The 21,346-nt window shown below is 38.6% G+C and overlaps 1 protein-coding gene across 1 annotated transcript in view; it reads right to left on the bottom strand.

Annotated features, from left to right (window-relative positions):
• Window positions 1-20,268, bottom strand: part of fbxl13 (F-box and leucine-rich repeat protein 13) — a 256,189-nt gene extending 235,921 nt beyond the window's left edge. Inside the window, exons 1-2 of the mRNA XM_039761026.1 lie at window positions 20,152-20,268; window positions 17,091-17,194 (exon numbers count right to left, since the gene is read on the bottom strand). Of these exons, the coding sequence (XP_039616960.1) occupies window positions 17,091-17,194; window positions 20,152-20,226 (179 nt within the window). The 5' untranslated portion in view covers window positions 20,227-20,268. The remainder of the gene's footprint in view (window positions 1-17,090; window positions 17,195-20,151) is intronic.
• Between the last annotated feature and the right edge of the window lie 1,078 nt (window positions 20,269-21,346).

Raw genomic sequence — 21,346 nt, 5'->3', positions numbered from 1 at the left:
TGCTCCATGTTCCCATCTTGCTTCTCGGAGCTCTGAACCCGACAATGTCAATAATGTCACCGATGAGCTGGACAGTGAGGCACAATAAAGCAAGGGGATGGTGCAAAAGTGCAAAGTGCTTTATTAAAACAACAAAACTCAAAACAGTGTTCAAATAAATAGTGTAGTGCTTTAAAAAAAACTTCAAATAAATAATCCAATAAAAAGCTGTGAATTGTGGAGGTTAAAAACAATAAATAAATCCTTTAAAAACGAGGTTAAAACAATGGCTGAAAGCAATCTTTTAAAACAAATCCCGGTGCCTTTCTACTAGTGATTCCCCTGCTTCTCCTATCCAGGCTATGCACCAGGGGAGCCACCCTACCTGCAGCTGAACTTCTTCCTGCCTTCTTCTGCTGGTCTGTTCACCTCGCCAATCCCTGGCTCTGGTGGGCTTCACCTGACCGTGACTTGGGCTTTCCAGCAACCAGGGCGCTCACGCTGGGGCTTTCACATCCCAAGTCCCGACTCCTGCTGCCTTCCCAGCCTTATGCGGTGAGCCATCTTCCTTCCGGTCACTCCCGCTCCTAAATAATCCTCAGCGGGAGCGACCACTACCGACTGCTCTAAGGGTGCCAGCCAAACACCCAGGCTCACCGTTCAGCTGCAGGTGTTCTCAACTACGAGTACCTTCGCTCGCTCACACGCTCTCTCATTCACTGGCTTTCTCCCCTACTTCCTGCCTTCTCTCCTTCTCAACCTCCGTCCATTTTTTTTCTTTCCCTAACTTTCCCTCTAGCCGCCTCGTGCTTCTATTAATTACAGTAACGTGGATCAGGTGTGACAATTAGCAGCTCCTGACATCAATTACGGATGCAGATAACTCCTCACCTGTGCACTTAAGTGAGGACCGCCTGCATCACGAATTCACCCGGGACTCGCTCGCACCACACTACCATGTCCCCTCATGAAGCCACGATTATTTAGATAGATAGATAGATACTTTATTAATCCCAAGGGGAAATTCATTTATTATTATTATATTAATTATTTAATTAAAAAGTGGCCTTTGATCTGAGCTGTGGACCACAGCTATACCACATTCCTTCCCCCCATAAGCCTCAGTTCCATGGGAAGGCTCCATGCCCCCTTATAAAAACAGGACATTAAAATAAAAAGAACTTTTAAAAGAAATTAAAAACAATCAATAAATTAATGTCCATTAAAAAACTCTGTCCTTTAAAATGTCCATGTCCAGCTTGGTCCATAGGTTCTTTTAAAAAGGTCTGGCACCAATCCCGCTCTTTAGTCACCACTGCCAGTTCATCCCACCGCTGCCACCAAATGTGACATTACCGACAGTGTCGGGTTCAGAGCTCCCAGAAGCAAGATGGGAGCATGGAGCAGAACCCGCATCGTCACAGCCACACACCCCTTTCCAGTGATCTCATGATCCCCATGCTCTCACAATCCATCTACTGACTTCATAGGAAGAGTCACCAGAGACATGAATGTCACTGCCGAGGTAAGTAAACTTTTCAACGCGGTTGACACTCTCTCCGCAGACAGACACACTGCTGATGGCTGTACCCAAGGAGTCATTAAAAACCTGGATCTTGGTTTTTATCCAGGATACCTGCAAGCTCAGAAATTCAGAACTAAAGAACAATAAGTATAAAAACCTATTAATAATTTTACAGTGAAAATTAAAAACATGAAAGCATATGGAAAATTAGGCTCCATTCAGTTTAATATCACATCATTTGTTAATAATGCTATTTTCCAGCAAACAATGCCACCAGAGACTCTGTGACATTTCTTTTATGGACATTTGAAACAGAAAGAAAATGATCGTGAAAATGTTTAGGAATCAAGGTGGCACTGAGGCTAGCAAAGTTTTAAAGCTTCAGGATCTTTAGTTCAAATCCCAGCTAGGTACTGTCCATGTACAGTTTGTATGTTCTCTCTGAACCTGTGTTTTCTTTGGTTTCTACCACACTCAAAGATAAGCAGATTAGATCTATATTAGACTAGTTCCCCATCTGTGACTGTGCGGGTCAACTCCATACTACCAGTTACATCCCGGGAGCCTCTTGAACCCACTACTGCCAATAACATGCCTGAGGATGAGCCAGTGGATGAGGGCACAACACACATATAGCAAGGAGCAGGTGTATAAGTGCTCGACTGCTTTTATTGAAGCTTTTATTAAAATCCAGCAAAACAGAACAGTGTACAAAAGTGCATTGCAGAAGGGCTCAATAAATAAATAATTCATAAAAATGAATGATGGTGGAGGGTAAAAACAGTTCCAATAAATAAAGCCATTAAAAAAATGTCGAGGTTAAAAGCCAGAGACAGTTCACAAAACTTTGAGCCCTAAATACTGCCCTTTTAAATCTGGCGTCTCCTCCCCTTAATCCCTTTCAGACCTCATAGGAGGAGGAGACATTGTCCGACAGGTGCAGTCAAACTTCACATCCTGGCTTCATTTCCTGCCACCCTTCCATCAGAATGCGCAAGGCAACCTGTCAAGCCATACATGCCTCTCCTATCATTCACACTCGGCCCTTGTGGGAGATGCTGTCAATCGGGTCACTCCTAGCCCCTAGTAATTACTCAGTAGGAATGCCCTTTCTTCAGCTTCAGGTTCCTGCAGCCATGAAGCTCATTCTCAGCCACCTGCCTGTCATTCCCTGCAGCATGGGCACTCTTCCTCTCTCTTCACGTCTAAATCTTCTCCCCATTTAACCTCTCACTCATCTTTCTCTTGATGGCCAGGCTGATTTTCCTCCTTTTTTCCCTTTTTTTCCATTTCTTCTCTCCATTTTTACTGTGCCAGCTCCCTTTTTATCTGCCTCCTTGGGCATACAGCCTCAATCGCAAACTGTGCAAAGCTGATGAAGCAACTGAGACAGACCGCAACCTCACATGTAGGTGCATCTCTTCCCAATTACTCCACCAACTCCCTGCAGCTACATGACCACGCACACCCATGGAGTTTGAGCTAGCCATTAAATTATTTATTTATTAAAATATTGCCACATTTTACCCACAGACCCACTATACCACACCATCCAGTACTGTTTTCTGGACTTCATAACTATGAACTGGATTATGTGGTTTTAATGATAGACTAGCGACTGGGAGCCCGATCGAATCGGGCTACAAATTCAACGTTTGTGAAATCCATACTTTCTCTGCAAAGAATTATTTGTTTTGTTAATTCCTTGAAATGATTTTGTTATCATGGCACTGATTTGTGGTTAAAATAGACCTTTTGCACCGCCACAAAGCACAGGCTGCTCGATTTCTTTCAACCCATGCTGCATTTGTGGCTCCTTGAGCTTCTTCAGTCGCATGTGCACGGCTGGCACGATGTCTGTCAGCGTTAGTAGCATTCTGTAGCACACGTTCTTCATCTGTCCTTTGTGTCCAATTTGCATTGTGCTTTCAACGTTAGCAGCATTTGTAGCCGTACGCTGCTCATCTGTTTGTTGTGCTCGTTGTGTACGTGTGGTCGCATTAGCAAGTCTACGTTCTGCATCAGTCATGTGACTTCGTTTCCTACACATCCTTCCCGCAGCTGCTACTCTTGTGGCTGTTCGAGGTATTGCTGCGAAAACCATACATACGGATAGTGTCAAATTATATATAAGGATGATTGATTCCACATTTTCAAGACATGGACTGATACAAGTATAATGAGCCAAAGTTTTTTTGTGCTACCACATTGTTGTTGTTGTTATTACTTTTGTGTATTTGGTTGAAGATTTTACCCATGGTGACTCATAAAATTAGGATACTCTATAGCTGTTTACAGACTTTTTACATTTAAATCACAGGCAGGTTAAGTGACTTCCTCAGTGTCACACAGTTAGAGAGGGGTAGAAAATAAACTGGCAATCAGGTGATTTACATCTAGTGTCCTAGCCATTACACTTCACTACCTGGAAACAATATCAACATGCAGCAAATGTTATGCTTTCATGTATGGATTGGCAAAGGCCTGACCTTTGTTAGAAGTTGTCTTGATCATTTAAAATTTAAATCAAAATCATAATATCCACATATTTAACAGATGTTAAATCATACACAGGTGGTCAAAATAAATTTTTTGCGACTGTTTTGATTACTTTCTGAAGTGAAGAAACTTTCCAATTTTAGCAGCTTGCAATGCAAATCATCGACTACTATAAGCATAATCTCTTCCACAAAAGGAACAACACATGGTAGGGTAACACATTCAACTCTATTAATGTAAGCAAAACTAAGGTGATAAAAGAAAATATTTAAGAAGCTAAACGCATGTATCAAGTTAGATTTTGAAGTGTTTACTCCAAAGGTACTTTCTTTATCTGGGTTATCAGTATATACACACAGCACATGCTTTCCTCTTAACTAATGTGTAATGTTTAGCATACATTTAAAGCAAACTTTATTCTCATTTCAACCATATACAAGTATACAGACAGAAGAAATTGCAAACCTCAGAGTCCACAGCGTAACAACATGAAGTTCAAATAAAAAATTTTAAGTAAATTAAAAATAGAATAAAGATTTTTATTTAAAATTACAATTAAAACACAAAAAACAAAACAAGACATTGTACAAAGACAAGATTGATGCAATGTATGGTATTACGCAATCTAGATACATAACTATAGTTAATAAATATGTAATACTAGCCAACCCGCGGCGTACCATATGCCGCATAATCAGGCCGGTTTTTTAATGATTTTTAAGCACAGGGAGAAATTTAACATTTGAAAACATTTCGGAAATGTAATAAATCAGCAAGAAAAGCAACATTGTAACAATGCACGGAACGAACCAACACACAGTCGTCCGTGCGGCGCTCAGGTGCAGAGGGTGGAACGGGATCGGAGGAGAAGGATGTCCACTCCGCTGCCTCCGTCATGCTAGTCTGCTGATTTCTCGTCCAGTATGCACTGCCTGCTCATGTGCCCACCTCCAACTCATCACTCGAGTTGTTGTCGTCGGTGCACAGTCCAGATACAGCTGTGACTCACGTAGACTTTTCATTGCTCTGTGCGGTTTTGGCTGCCTTTCTATATATAATCAACCAAGACACCCGTAGTAGCGAGGTGGGAGGGGGGTGTGTACAAAGTGCAGGAGCATCCAAGAAGACGCATGTTTGTCGCGGATGCGAATTGCTGTATGTAGCATGTAAAACAGTTTGCTATGGTGCACGCGGTCGATGCGTTGTAACCGAAAACTCGGTTTTTAAAGACTGCTCACTTCATTGTGTATACGACTGTAGGTGAATGAAAAGATGTAACTCTGGAGAGGGCAACATACAATACAGTGTTTTACACGCTGCATACAGCGATTCACATTCGCGACAAATTGTTTTACACACTGCATACAGCGATTTACATCCGCAACAAATATGAATCTTCTTAGATGGTCCTGTCGCGTCCACCCACGCTCTCGAAGCACACACACTGCCTGGTCATGTGCCCAGTTGCAAGAGCAACTGACAGAGACCCGGTCTAAGACCATGGGAAACCCCTCGGAAACTGTTTCACACGCTGCATACAACGATTCACATCCGCGACAAACACTCTGTTTTACACACCGCATACAGCGATTTACATCCGTGACAAACATGCCTCCTTTTATATAGTCTTGCCGCGTCGTGTGGTGCCTCTGTGTGAACTGTTCAGGCACAGAGAAGGTCAGCTGCTGAGAGAGCGTCTCAACTGTTGCAGGGCCTGCATTGGTGAAGTAGGTGAGACGTTAATGAAACAGAGGCACAGGGCTCATTGGTTTTTAAAGACTGCTTCCTTTATTGTGTTTTAACCTCAGTTTTAAAGGAATGTTTTAAGGATCCCATGGGATACCCCTCGCAAACTGTTTTACACGCTGCAAATAGTGATTCACTTCCACGAGAAACATGCCTCTATGAACAGTCAACGTGGCTCAGAGCTGCATGTGGACTCTACGACAGACGAACATAAATGACGCTGTTTTTCCTGTGTCGTCGAGTCTGAGTTGGTGGGCGTGGTTCTGCGAGTTGTCGTTGTATCCAATGGTCTTAGAGTTGGTGGGCGTGGCTCCTTCCTGCGCGCGCCATGGGTGTCTCACTTGTCGGCGGCTTAGGGAATCCGCTTTCCATGGTTGTCTTGCCTTAGTGAATTATATATATAGATAATAAATAAATAATAGGTATAGATAATACAGAAATTATCAGTGTATAATAATAGTTGTTTAAGACATGTGTAAACAATGACAGATCAGAATGTTTCACAGCAGAAGGATATCAAAGAATGTCAAAGTGCAGTGTGCAAAATACTTAAAGGCCAGTATGAGATTTTCAGTTCTTTTCTATATGTGCACTAGTCTTTGCAGGAAAGTGGCTTGGAAGTACAAAAATTCTGTTTTTGGAGGTGGTTGAGGCAGTGTGGAAGATCCCAGGGGGCAGCATGGTGTTAAAGAGTCTGACAGCTTGGGGGTAAAAACTATCCTGCTGTCTGGCAGATCTGGCTGTGATGCTGCAGTATCTTCTCTTGGATGGCAGAAGTGTGAAAAGTCCATGTGAGGGGTGCTGCAGGCCTTACAGACACTGCGTATGTAAAATATTTCTTGTAGTGAAGGGAGAGGCACCCCAATAATGTTCACTGCTGTCTTCACTATCCTTTGCAGGTGCTTGCTGTCGGATAGATTGCAGTTGTCATATCAGACAGTGATGCAGTTGGTTAGAACTGTTGAATAGCCCCAGGAATAGATAAAATGTCAAATGATGTTAATTTTATTATGTCAGCAAAAACATAGTCTTATGAATGAATTCACTTTTATTCCATAATTAATTATAAATAAATTACCTTTTTGAAACAGTTATGTCAGTTGGTTTGTCGACTATCCTAGTGTGGTAGGTCGATTTGCTAATTTCATTTAACATGTCAATTTTGATTGTTGAATTTATGTACTCAGTGGACTGAAAGGTGTAATTCTACTTCACTAACTAATCCGGTATTTTCACATATTTGGCAACATCTCATGAATATCCTGGGCCGCCATCACAGAAGAGTTTATTCTGACAGCCAACAAACCGTTATTTATTAAAGTTTTAAACTCATCCTTTGCTTTTGCTGCACAAGTTCTTTTCTATCTTTACATTCTTGTTTAGATTTTTAAAGTGAGAAACAAAGAACAATGAAGTAACAAAGAAACAACTGCATAGACCATTTCATAGAGTGCAATTTTGTTTGAAATTCGTTTAAATTCTGCTGGTAATTGATTTAATTTAATTAAACTTCAATTAATTGTTATAGTTTAATTTTGTTTGAATGTCAGGTCTTTTTTGTGATCAACAATGTAAAATGTGTTGCACATACGATCAGCTTAAAGGAAATGGTCTTCCCAGCTATTATGTGATTTCATATAGGTATAGCAATCAAGCAAATTGGACAAAGCTGACATGTAGCCTGGAAAGGAGAGTATAGTAACAGCAGAGAATAAACTCACAATGTCAAATCATTCTCAAGACAAACTTAACATTCATAAATACAAGCAGTAGGAGAAATATTAGAGAATCTAGAAATGTGAGCTGAAACCACAACAAGAAAGAGCACTGCAAAGATTAAGTATCTCAGATGTAAACAAGTTACAAAAGTGCACCCAGTGTGTGAAATATTTTCTGATGAGAAAATGGTATCAACTGAAGAGGCAAGGCTAGCTAGAGAAAGTCTACACAATGCATTGCAGATAGAGCATTTAAACATCAGTTGTGTTGTGATTCTCTGACCAGAAATAGTCACAGAGGTATGAAGCCTTCAAAAGCAGCCATGGATGCAGGCCTGAATTCCTGCAGCCTGTCTAGAAAAGATACACTAAAAGGCAGCCTGACTTCCACATGAATGGCTGGCTTGGGTCATCATAGGGCTAAAAAGTGCTTACTTCTAAAAGTTTGAAAATATACTCTGCAATGTCCCAAAATACTCACAAATTGCCACACTTGGCAATGGAAAACCATCAGCCCCTTCAACATACAAATGCAGAAATTGATAATAAAGCTGCTTCAGTAGCAAAAGAACGCATCTTTATCTTTTTTTTACAAACCCTATTTTCAAAACTAGCCATCCATTTTCTAAACTTAATTTTTCATAAATGATCTCAGAAAGATGATGCCTGTTAACAACAGCAATGACTACAATGCAGAAGCCAATTCTGTCTGCAGCAGAAAATAAATATGAATAAGAGTTAACTAAAAAAATTATTTTACTTATGGCATATCCAATTTAACAAAAGGATAAGTGCTTGTGCGTCTGTCTGTGTGTCCATACACCTTTAGTAATAAAATCCATTTAATCTGTCATTCCAATAGATGGAGCACCACAAGAATTAATGTTGCTTTTATGAATCCATTACCAAATGACATTTAACAGAGACATAAGCATTGCTTGGTGCACTACAAACAAAAATGCTGAGGTCTACATTGATTACTTAGATTTCACTAGTTCATTATAAAAATCAAATTGAGCTTTTAAGTAAAGGGCATTGTTACAATGGAAGTTTTTTTTTTTCAGTTAGATAGTTAAGAATCAAAAATCAAAAATAATGTTATATTCATAATCACTGACCTTGAAATTGTCCAAGATGATACCCTATATGTTTATATTTGAAGTCTGTCATTTTTAACTTTCTGGGAGTGGCTCTTTGAGAACTAGGACCACCGGGAAAAAAATCAAATATCAAAAATACAGTACTATCATATTTGTGATCAGCAAACATGACATGTCATAAAGCACTCCACATGCTTATATTACCAATACCCATTTTTTCGAAATTTTGTAAAGAGGAGCTATTTTAATCCCCATGTCCCACTAGTGAGTGAATCCCTAGTCCGATTCATATGGCATGCACAACTTCAAGTTCTTCAGATAATGTTTGCTAGGACATCTATTAGGGTTTACGTTTAATCATAAGGGTGCAATTTCCTAGAGAAAATATGATCCAAAAATTGTCTAAAAATGAAGGTTTTTCAGGACTAGAGGGCCAAGAAAATGGGGGGACCTCAAAAAGTTTAACGTTTTGCATAGCTAGATATCAAGACAAGTTGAACAAGTGTTTTCTCGTACCGGTAAGTCAGGAGGCGTTAGATTAAAAAAAAACAAAAAAAAACAAAACTGAAGTGATTTCAAAGTGTTCATAAGTAATTATTATGAACACAATATGCTGTCAGAGTAGACTGAAACTCAATCCTATTTGACCCTAAAAATAATCAGGTGGATTAGAAAATGGATGGACAATTAACTACAGTGATGACATATCGCTCAAAGGAACAAAAGCGAATTTGGTTTATTTTTTTTTAAATGTGTCTTTTTAAAATTAGATTAGTAAATGAAAACTTTGAGCTGATTACTAGAAATAATGTGCCATACTGCTATGTCTCAGTAAAGTGTATGTTTGGTTAAATGGTGACTCAAAATTGGTCGTCATGTAGTAGTAGGAGTAGTCATTTTGTTGTGTTCAGTGAAATTCTTACATACATGGTCCAACCTCTATAGAATGTAGTTTTTGCAGCTGTAACTTTTCTCCACAACTAAAAAAGGCCTACATTGGCCACAAAGTTCAACTTTCAATCATTCTGCCCATAGATGATTGTTTCACAACTCCTAAAGATGACCAGCTCTCATCTTGGAAAGCCTGTGGCAAACACTGATATTCTTAGTAGTGAAGACTGGCTTCCACCTTGCTACTCTGTCATAGATCCTGTTTTGCCTGTGAGTCTTTCTGATGGATGAGCTATAAATGTACTTAGGCAAGGTAACAGGAGACCTGCAGATCCCTAGGTGCTGAGCTGTGTTCTTAAGAATTAATAATAAATGTGAAGTTAGCAATGTTATCACTCTTGATGAGACTGAATACTGGTTCAAATTTTACTTGTTAAACTTCAAATTGTTACAAACAGATTGTGGTTTAACCCGGACAAAGAGAAAGAATACTTCTTTTATCACACCATGATGTATTTTGTAGGGTACCATGCTTACACAGTGTTTAGTGCTGCTCCCCTAGAGATGCAGAGGCCTGGTTTTAAATGAAAGCCTAGGATTATCTACATGGTGTTTCAGGTGTATCTTTGTGATGGATTAAGATTCTGCACTGAATTTATCCCCATCATGTGTTTGTTCTGGCTATCTAAAATGTATATATACTACTGTATAACAATGGCCCAAAAATATCTAGTTTGTAATGTTGAGTGGTTGTTCCTTGCTCCCTGGCAGCGTTGGCTTGATTGGCTAGAATCATTTCCTGTTGCCTTTACATTGTGCTGATATACCTGCTGTATGTCAAGCTTTATTTCTTACTTTATTTCTTTTCTCTGGCACCTTTCCCTGTTCCTTATACACTGTTCTGCACAAGCATTAAAAAACAAAAACATTTTTAAAAAGGGCAATTACAGTATGTAACTTAGGAGAATAATACAGCATTTCATAAATTTAAAAATGCTGAAGGCAAACCTAGTGCATTAATGACATGGAACACCTTTAAATGAATAATATAAAGGAATGTGGGAACGAGGCCCACTTAAATTAACTTTCAGCTTCACAGAGAAACTGGCAATCGTTCAATAACATTCCTAAATTCTTAATCATTATTCTTTCTTTATTTATTGTCTTCATCTTTATGAGCAGTAGGTATTGATAGCGGTTGAATACAGAGTATTGAAAAGTGTCTTGTAATGCTCAAAACAGTAACTAACAACAAGTGTTCGTTTTGCAGTCACCTTAAGCAAATAGAGACAAAAGTTCCTTACCAAGGCAAATCTAGGAGAATCTGTTTACAAGTTAACTTGCCTAGAAACAATCCATTCCCCTAGAAAAGTATATACAGATGAAGCATTTACTGCTTTATATAGTTTAGATTGAGAAGGCTGTCTCCTCTGCAGGCCTGCACAAATGTTTACAAATGGATGTTTAATTCCAAGGGAGATGGCATATATAAACTGACTACTGCTTCTATTTGTTAAAAAGTGGTAACTGAGCTGAAGTATGACATAGTAAATCAGAATGGGGTTTGTCCCTTTGGAGCAGCAAGGCTCACCTCCACCACCGCAGTGTTACATGGTGCAGCTAATTTAAATAGACTGGATTTTACAACAACAACATTTATTTATATAGCCCATTTTCATACAAACAATGTAGCTCAAAGTTCTTACATGATGAAGAAAGAGAAAAAACAAAATAAATAAGAATTAAAATTAGGGAACACTAATTAACATAGAATAAAAGTAAGGTCCAATGGCCGGGGAGGACATAAAAAAACAAAAAAAAAACTCCAGACAGTTGGAGAAAAAAATAAAATCTGCAGGGGTTCCAGGCCACAAGGCCGCCCAGCCCCCTCTAGGCATTCTACCCAACATAAATGACCTCAATAAATCCTCATTGTATTCAGGGTTCACATGGAAGAACTTGATTATGACGGTCATGTGGACGTCTGGGACCTCATGCATAACGCTGTGTGAAGAATTCACACTATAAAATGGGTACGGACAAAAGCGGAAATGTGTGTACGCACAAAAATATCCAGATGCATAAATCTGTGCGAATGGCAACTTCCACGTTCTTCTGCTATATAAATCCCGGTCAGTGTGAAAAGTAACGCACATGAACGCGCCTGCTGCTGCTCCTCCCAGAATTACACCTCTTTGAATATCCATCCATCCATTATCCAACCCGCTATATCCTAACTACAGGGTCACGGGGGACTGCTGGAGCCAATCCCAGCCAAAACAGGGCGCAAGGCAGGAAACAAACCCTGGGCAGGTTGCCAGCCCACCGCAGTCTTTGAATCTACAAATCAATATAAATAGCCCTTAAGCTCAGTGTTCTGTTAAAAGGCAATGGTAAAAGCACGGGGGGAAATAGAATTTCAGCGAATACCAAGTGGAGGCAAGGAAAAACGTACTATTTGTTGGTATAAACAACAAAAGGAAGTTGATCAAGTAACATAGAGTGTCAGAGAAACTCGAAACCTCAAGTTCACAAAGTCGCACTGTGCCTGAAATAAAAAAGAAGTTGTCAGATATCAAAGTCGCCCTGAAAAGGCGAGTCATAGCCCACCGTCTGAGTGTCATATGAAAGCTTATTAGGGTACAGTGAAAAAAAAATAGGCACACAGTGGGGAAAAAAGCACGAAATGTCAACTTTAATCTCTAAATTTCCACTTTAATCACATAGTTTATTTTGTCGTTAAAGTAGAACATCTTAAAATCATTTAATTTACTAGTTTCTCAAATCCCATCATAACTAAAGTAGCATGTTAAATGCTTTGTTTTGCACTTGATCTTCTATGTACTCTATGTTTGTGAATCACTACATACTTCTCAAACGGGCTTTCTCTTCATCCAACAGGACACAGAATCCATTACATTTATGATATTACAGCTCTCTGAATAATTAATATACTTGATATCATTTTCATGATGATAGGAGTTAAAGCATGTTATTAAACATGGGAACACGGTGGCGCAGTGATTGTTCATGCCTCACGTAAGATGTTGTTTAATTATTCCATCCATCTATCCTTCCCTTGTCGCGCTAGCCCCAGCAAGGGACTGATAAGCATGGATGATGAAAGAGCATACAGAGATGAGGTGAAATGGCTGTCCGCATGGTGTGAACACAACAATCTATCTCTCAATGTCAACAAGACAAAAGAGATAATCGTGGACTTCAGAAAATCACGTCCTGCCCACATCCCGCTCAGCATCAACGGTTTAGATGTGGAGATTGTTAGGAGTACCAAGTTCCTCGGTGTGCACTTAACTGAGGAACTTACGTGGACACATAACACCTCATCACTAATCAAGAAAGCCCAGCAGAGACTACACTTCCTGAGGCGGCTGAAGCAAGCATGTCTTCCCCCTTCCATCCTCACCATGTTCTACAGAGGCACCATAGAGAGTGTCCTGACCAGCTGCATCACTGTCTGGTATGGAAACTGCAACATATCCGACCGCAAGCGCCTGCAAAGGATAGTGAAGACAGCAGAGAACATTATTGGGGTGCCTCTCCCTTCACTACAGGACATATTTTACAAACGCAGTGTCCGCAAGGCCTGCAGCATTGTGCAGGACCCCTTACACCCCTCACATGGACTTTTCACACTTCTGCCATCCAAGAGAAGCTACTGCAGCATCAAAGCCAAATCTGCGAGGCTGCAGGAGAGTTTTTATATATGAAAACCAATGTCCTGCAAAGATGAGTGTGCATGTAGAAAAGAACTGAAAATCTCATACTGACCTCTAAGGATTTTGACACTCTTGATATCCTTATGCTATGAAACATTCTGACCTGTCATTGTTTACACACGTCTTAAACAACTATTATCATACACTGATAATTTCTGTATTATCTATATCTATTATTTATTATTTATTGACTTATTATATTACATATCTTACACATCAATATTGCTGCTACTTGTTTGTCCTATCTTTGCACAATGTCTTGTCTTGTTTGTGTTTTAATTTTAAATTTTTAAATTTTTATTCTATTTTTAATTGACTATTTGCACATCATATTGTTACACTGTGGACCCTGAGCTTCACAATTTCGTCTATCTGTATACTTGTATATGGTTGAGATGACAATAAAGTTCACTTTGACTTTGACTTTGAATACAGCGCAAGGCAAGAACAATCCGTGAACGGAGCGCCAGCTCCTCGCTAGCGCTGCGGCACCGTGTTCTCACATGTTTAATTATTAACAACATAGATTATTTAAATGAAGTTAAAGTTTTATCTGTATAATATAATAAACATATTTTGCTGCATTTGATCTTAAAAATTATATTGTCATCATATGTAAATATGTGCTTTATAAAGTGGCTCAGGTTGTGCAATATTATAACTGTATTGTAAGTTTACAGTGAGGTAATTGTACTTATAAGTACAAAGTGTTCTACAAGGAGCACTTGATGGACTGATTGAGTGCATTTATAGTTCTTGGGATGAAACTGTTTCTGAACCACGAGGAAAGGCTCTGAAGTGTTTGCCGTATGAAAGCAGTTCAATAGACAGCATGGCTGAGGCAGCATGTGCTTGATGCTGTATACCGATAATTCTCTTTCCAATCAGCTGCTGTAGAGCTGTGATTCCCCACTCAGATAAGGTGATATAAATACTCTGAGTGGTGCAGTGAGAGTAATATGGAAAAAGATTATCCTAATGGGAACAGCTGAAAGAAGAAGAAGAAAAAGGTGCAGTGAGAGTAACAACGCTAAAGCAGATATGGTATTTGGAATAGTTTAGCTATTCTGTGGACCATTATAAAGTTACAGGTTAATTACAATCAGATGCATTAAACTAATAAACAGTATGTGGTTAATTTCAGTGTATTTATAAAGCCGTGTCAGGGATGTGGATCCAAAAAAGAAAGGGAAACCACACTGGAACAGTAGCACTGCTTTGACGCTGGGTGCCACCAGTATGCAAAACCGAGCAGAGAACTTGCATACGCCAGGGTTGGAGCTACCGTGAAAATGTGCGTGGCTTTATGCCAAGTTTAGGTTTTATACATCGCGATTTGAACATGGAAACGTTTGTACTCAACATTTTGTGCATACGCACCATTTATACATGAGGCCCCTGGCCTTTAATACATCAATGTAGGCAGGTCTCCTACAGTGTTGAAATGGTATTTTTACCCAGAGATGAAAATGCTAACCACCCTCTATCCATCCAGGCTGTAGTTAGTTTGATTCCCTGCATGTGTAGTGTACTAGAGGGCTGATAGTACAAAGACTTAGGGCCGATTTATACTTCACGCTCAGAACGCGTACACGCCCGCATCATGGCTGCCACGCGTTCCCAGCGTTCATTTCATGCGTCCTCTGAGCAGTGTGCTAAAAGTCGGAACGTGACGTCAGAGTCTCTACTATCTACATGTGACAGCAAGCCTCTATGGAGATCCTTCGGGGATCGATGTGCGCACTTTGCCGTTTGATGAATGGTTCAAAGTGGTGAAGCAAAATGCCGACATACAGATGCATTCGTGGTGCTTTTATATTCAAGTGTCGCATATTCCCGATCGTAATGACACAATACATTTTAAAAGTCTCACATACCATCTTTTATGTCGTCTATTTTTTATTTTTTTACTTTACCTGCTGTCAGGTCCAAGAAGCTCGTAGCGATTAAAAACTGGGATGACGTTTACGATGATCTGCTTTAATAATAAAGTAAACTTACGAGGTTAAAGAGGACATTTCGAGATTAAAGCCGAAATTTCCACTTTAATCACAAAATACACGTTTTCACTGTGTCTTTTATTTTTTTCTCAGTGGCTCAAATACAGCGCTATAAATTATGTTGCTGATATGAAGTTGCAAAAAAAAAATAGCAGCAATAGATCACCACACAGAACAAATTAAATGTATGATATTCCAACTCTCTGCACATTTAGAATCTTTAGATTTATACTTGATATCACTTTGATGATGAAATGCATTAAAGTGTGTATGCTACATTTTACATATAATTTTGTTTAAATAATGAATACTGTTAATTACACACATGGGGGAATAATTACACACATGGGGGTGTCACGGTGGTGGAGCGATAGCACTGCTGTCTTGCAGGGAGTTATGTTGCTGGTATTTCCTGCTTGTATTCCACACTGTGCTTCAGTTTCCTTCCAAAGATATGCAGATTTGGGGATTTGGTGCCGCTAAAATGACACTAGTGTATGTGTGTGCTTGTATTCACCTTGCGATGAGCTGAGGCCTCATCAATGGACTGTTTCTCACTCGTGCCCAATGCTTGCTGGAATGGACACATCCCTGGATTGATGGATTTAATCAATAAACATAATTTTCAGAGATATTGCGGTAAGGTGTCATCAGAAATTAATGAGTGTTCTAGGCAATTCACAACACAGAGAAGCCAAACATGTTCTCACTGTGATAATATCTCGCACTGCCACCTGGTGGATTCCTCCAGATTTACGTAAAGTACGCGCGCAAGTATGAACACTACAATGCTTGCGTAGCAGGAGCGTCCGCTGCAGCATGCGTCGCGTCGCGTGAAGTATAACTCCGGCCTAAGGATTGATCCTCAACAGAGAGTGACCATTAGCAGGCACTAAAGATGCCGTCCTACATTAAATTATGCTGCAGTTATGCAGTGCTAAAAACATGCTTGTAATCTGAGATTTATCTTTGTTCCAACAAAACAAACAATCAAAAATGTACTTATGTAGCATAAAGAGCATGCATGGCTCTTATCTTTAAAGCCTAAATTAATTTTGTTGAAGAAATAAAATACATGTGTATTTTGTGCCATCTACTGTTATACTTGTTAACTGCATATCTGACTTCAGTTACAAACTTAGTTGAAAAGAACTTCAAAACTTAAGACTCTAGTAATGGTTTTTCAAGATTATTTCAACATAATAATAGAATTTAGATAATTCATCTAAATGAATTAATAGAACAAAAATATAATCAAATGTGCAGCATCGTGGCGCAGTGGTACCACTGCTGTCTTGCAGTAAGGAGACCAGGGTTCACGTCCTGGGACCTCCCTGTGTGGAGTTTGCATGTTCTCCCTGTGTCTTAGGTTCTCTGGTTTCCTCCCACATTTCAAAGATATACAAGTTAGGTGGAACAGCAATACTAAATTGGCTTTAGTGTGTGACAGAGGTGTGTGTGTGTGTGTTCATCCTATGATGGACTGGCACCCTGTCTAGGATTTGTTCTTGTCTTGTACACTATGGTAGCTGGGATAGGCTCCTGCAACACTGTTCAGGAAAATGAGGTTTAAAAAAAACTAAACATAATCAAAACATGCATCCCATTATCACAGCATATACTGTACTCTAAGAGAAATTATTATAGAGACCAATGTATATACTGCAAGCTGTCAGACAATTTACCAGGACTCTACTAAGCTAACCAGCAATACACTGTCAACCCATTGTTTATATTAATAAATAAATTAATAAATGAGTGAATTAATTTATGATTGTCTACTCACAAAGTACTCATGATTTTCCTAGCAGTCTGCCACTCTGATTATTTTCTTAAATCAGCCTGCTATACATAGTCCACCTTCTGTTAGAAAAGATTGCATTGATACATACCAAATAATGTTCAGATGTCCCTTTTCCTGCATTTCCTTAATTTTCTCTTCTAGGAATTTTAAAGGGTCAGCTGGACACATGATGCATATTCCAGTTAGCAGGGCCTGTCAATACAACAAGCAATGCCATGCAGGATTTAAAGACACCAAAATAAAAGGATGCATCATGAAAGTTTATCAACTTTTACATTCTCAAGCACATTCCCCGTAGGCCTAAAGTAACAAATCATTGGAGTTATGGAGGAATAAAACAAACTTATACATATTATATGAAGCAATAATGCCAATAGTGGCTCACTTTCAGTTGATATCTGTTATCACCATTGTGGTGAGGGATAGCTCTATAAAGCACTGAGACCACACAATAACAGCTTTTCCCAAAGCATTTGGTGTTTTTGCACTCCTGACTCCTAATTTACACCTAAGCAGAAAGGGCCCAGGGCTGCTCTTGGCATGCATAAGCTTTTAAACCAATTCTATATAGAGTCAACATGAGTCTTCAGCTCCACACAGATGCAAGTCTGTGCATCCTTTGTACACTAAAACCTAGGGCTATAGACTGTTTCAGGACACAAGTTGGGACCAAATGTTTTGGAGTGAACAACTAATTAAGAGAAAATAAACATGTTGTGTCTTACATAGCTGTTAAGAGGTTTTTATTCCTAGGTGGCTAAATAGCCCCAAATATTATCTAAATTTACTTCAACTTCAGAATTACCATTCAGAAAGTATACAGGGAACATGGACATGATGGAGGGATGATGAAGAGATTATATCTCCTAAATGTCCTAGCAGCATTTTGATATTCTCCAAGAAGGTTTCTTCTGATAGGGAGGATTGATCAGCCAGGTTCAGTGTTTTAATAATGCAACACTACGCTGTAATGTGCTGGACTGGTAACATCACTTCAAGAAAGGACCACTGAATCAACAAGAAAACCCATTGGAGGCACTAGCAAAAATGAGAATGAAGAAAAATGAAGAGTGCCATTATGAACAATGCACATCCTCTCACTGACACACTAACATTGACTGTGTTTCTGCAATGAGGTATTCAGCAGTAGCATGTCAGGAAACACTACTGGGGCTCCTTTACACCTACAGCCCTAAGCCTTCATAATGCCTTACTCTCCATTCTTTAACTGGTTTGTGTTTTTCTTCTTTTTTTATAATTCTTGTGTATGTTTTTGGAGGTTGATTGTTATTGTATGTTTTATATTTGTATATTTCTTGAGCTTCTTTGAAAGCTAAACTTCTCCCTTCAGACAAATAAAGTACAGTACTATCTATCTATCACTCATTCACTCACTCACAAGGAAAACTGAAATGATAAAAATAATCATAGTTATGATCAATATAGTAAACAATATACTTCTCATATTCAAAAATAAATTTGAAAGAATATAGTAGTCAACAACTGTATAAGAATTAGGGAAAAAATACAAAACCTTGGGTCCTATGTGATTTACACAAGTAATAATAATAATAATAATTCTTTACATTTATATAATGCTTTTCTCACTACTCAAAGTGCTTCGCAAGTTCCACACAGGGAGGACCCAGGACATAAACCCATGCTCTTAATACTTAGTTGCTGCATGTAAAAAATATTAGATGGGCTTTGTACCTTAAAACAAAGGCTAGCATAGCTAGAAGGCAAATTCTCAGAAACATGGGAAGAAGAGTACAGCAATTTTTTGACAATGTTTGCTGTGGTTTCAACATTGATAGCAATGACCCCAGTTATCTGCATCATATAGCCTTCTCAGTCTTATTCAACAGATCAGAAACCAATAGAACATTTACTGAAGATCCTGGAATGACTACAGCAGTGTTCATCATCTCCATCAGTAAACTGTACAAGTTAGAAAATGAGATGCCATAGTGCAAAATAAATGTAATGGTTGCCCCAACGACTCATCACGTAACCCCATATTGGTGTGGAGTATTTGTTTTGCTACTAAATGTTTATCTAATTCAGTCAAATGTTAATGTTCATAACAGTGGTTCCTGAACATTCATTACTGCCACTAACTAAAAATGTGATTTGCTCTACTTTTTAAACAGTACATTCTATACACTAAAGGAGTAACATACAATTTTACAAGTGTATAAATAAAATACCTTTGGTTTAAAGAAACCAATTTCTATCTTTGTGTGGAAATAAAATCAAATCAAATTCACAATATAAGTAAGAACCCAGCAACTGACTGGCACCTTGTCCAGGGCAGCTTTCTGCCATGTGCCCAGTGTTGCCAGGATTGAGTCTGGTCTCTTACAAATAGAACTGGATAAATCAGGTTTTGTATTGTATAAGCATACTGACCTATTTGACTATTTATTTGTTTATAGTATTAACAAATTGTATTCACCACAGAAAGAAACTACTTCAAAGTATATAAACAAGAATAAATTACTTTTCCTAATATAACTTGCAAACATGTTTATTCTTTTACTTCTTTCAGTTTTTCCCATGCATAGAACTTCATTGGCGTTGTAATCATCGCTAACCCCTTACCTTGCAGGGAGTTAGCCCACATGGAGGCTCCATTATGTTTTTGAGGTCCCTGAGTGGGATCTTTGGCTCACTCTACATGACAGGAATGAGTGGAGATGGTTTTAGGTATATAGTTTTCAAATCAGCTGTTTGACGGTAAGAGCTCAGTTAAAAAATAAATCAATAAACTTAAGGGAAGAGAGTATTGTGTACTAAAACATTTCCTGAACTGTATACAGTATATGTTTTGCCATTCTAACATACAGTATGTCGACATCATAAACTAATGAGTGTTAATGACCCCGCTAAACCAAAGACTACACGAGTCTCCTGCTACGGAATGAATTCAAGTTTAAATATATCACAGTAGGATAACAGGAACCGAATACCGGGATGTAACAATTAAAAATACTAATAATAAAGTTTAATGAATAGTCCTGGTAGAATAAGACCAAATAATAATGCAAACTCCGAAAATGGAACTGAAAGGCAACCAATTCGCTCCGAAAAAAAATTACTTACAAACATATTTAAAGAAAGTAAAAGTAATAACAATGGGATATTACCTCGTAAATTTCGGGAAGTGATTTACGTCTGATGTAGTTTCTGAGGTCAGGGTCACTGTACTGTAAAGAGGCCATGCTACCATCTCTCTCTGGCTGAGATTTACAACACTTCTTGAAAATCAGACGCCACTGTTTTGCTGTTACTAGGCAACAAGGAACCCTGGCCTTATGGACAAGCAAAAATAATGCGGGGTTAAAGTTTGTCGATTCTCGCTGTATTGCACAAGACGACGCTCCCACACTTTAAACCAAAATTTATGCTGATTTCATGTTTTTTTTATTTTAGCGAGTGCACTTATGAAACTTCGTAAATTATAGTAAGACTCGGCTTCTGTATACTCGTAGAAACAGTAATCAACTACTGTATACTCTCAAATGCGTAGGATACTAAGATTAATTCATTTTGCACTTTCTATTGATGACGCAAAGATTTAACCATGAATTCAAATAAAAGACATGCTGGCTCTCCGATACCTAAACGTTAGCAAACAAATGCATGATTCACGAAATGATGTCTGCTGAGCGTAAAATAATGAGTCGGTAACAGCAACTTTACTATTACGCGTAAGGAGCATTAATAACGCAAGTAAAGTTAGTAAAATTAGTAAAGTTACGACTTTTCTTTGAAGTACAATGTCATACACAAGAAAGGGCCAAAATATCAATCAGTGATTATTTGGTGTCTTTAAATGTAAACATCTCAACAAAAATAATTTACTTTTACAATTCAACTCCTTATAAAAACTACTTTGATGGTCTTCTGCCAACAAATAACAAAGTTTAAATTATACCATTGTTTATTTCAAGTGCCTAAATGCTGAATTAAAGTATAATAACATGACAACATTAAATTCAGCATGACAAGCTCATCCATCCTATTCACTGGATTGTCCAAAATAATGTCAAGTTGAAGTCTGAAGGTCCTTAAAGTCCTGCTCTCTACCACACTACTTATTAACTTATTCTATGTGTCATTGGTTTTTTGTGTGAAGAAACATGATTTCTAACATTTGTTCAATATCTATCCCTAACAATCTTCCAAATATGCCTTTTGTTCTTGTTGCAGAATGTATTTTAAAGTAACAACTGAGTCTTACTCTACTAATTCCATTCATAATTATAAACACTTCAGTCATGTCCCCTCTTAAACTCCATGTATTTAAACTGAAAAAGGTTTGTCACCTTAAATCTCTCC

The sequence above is a fragment of the Polypterus senegalus genome, chromosome 8 (genome assembly GCF_016835505.1).
Source record: "Polypterus senegalus isolate Bchr_013 chromosome 8, ASM1683550v1, whole genome shotgun sequence".
Classification (NCBI taxonomy): Eukaryota; Metazoa; Chordata; class Cladistia; order Polypteriformes; family Polypteridae; genus Polypterus; species Polypterus senegalus.
The sequence above is the reverse complement of the archived record's forward strand: the minus strand, read 5'-3'. Positions and strand labels throughout refer to the sequence as shown.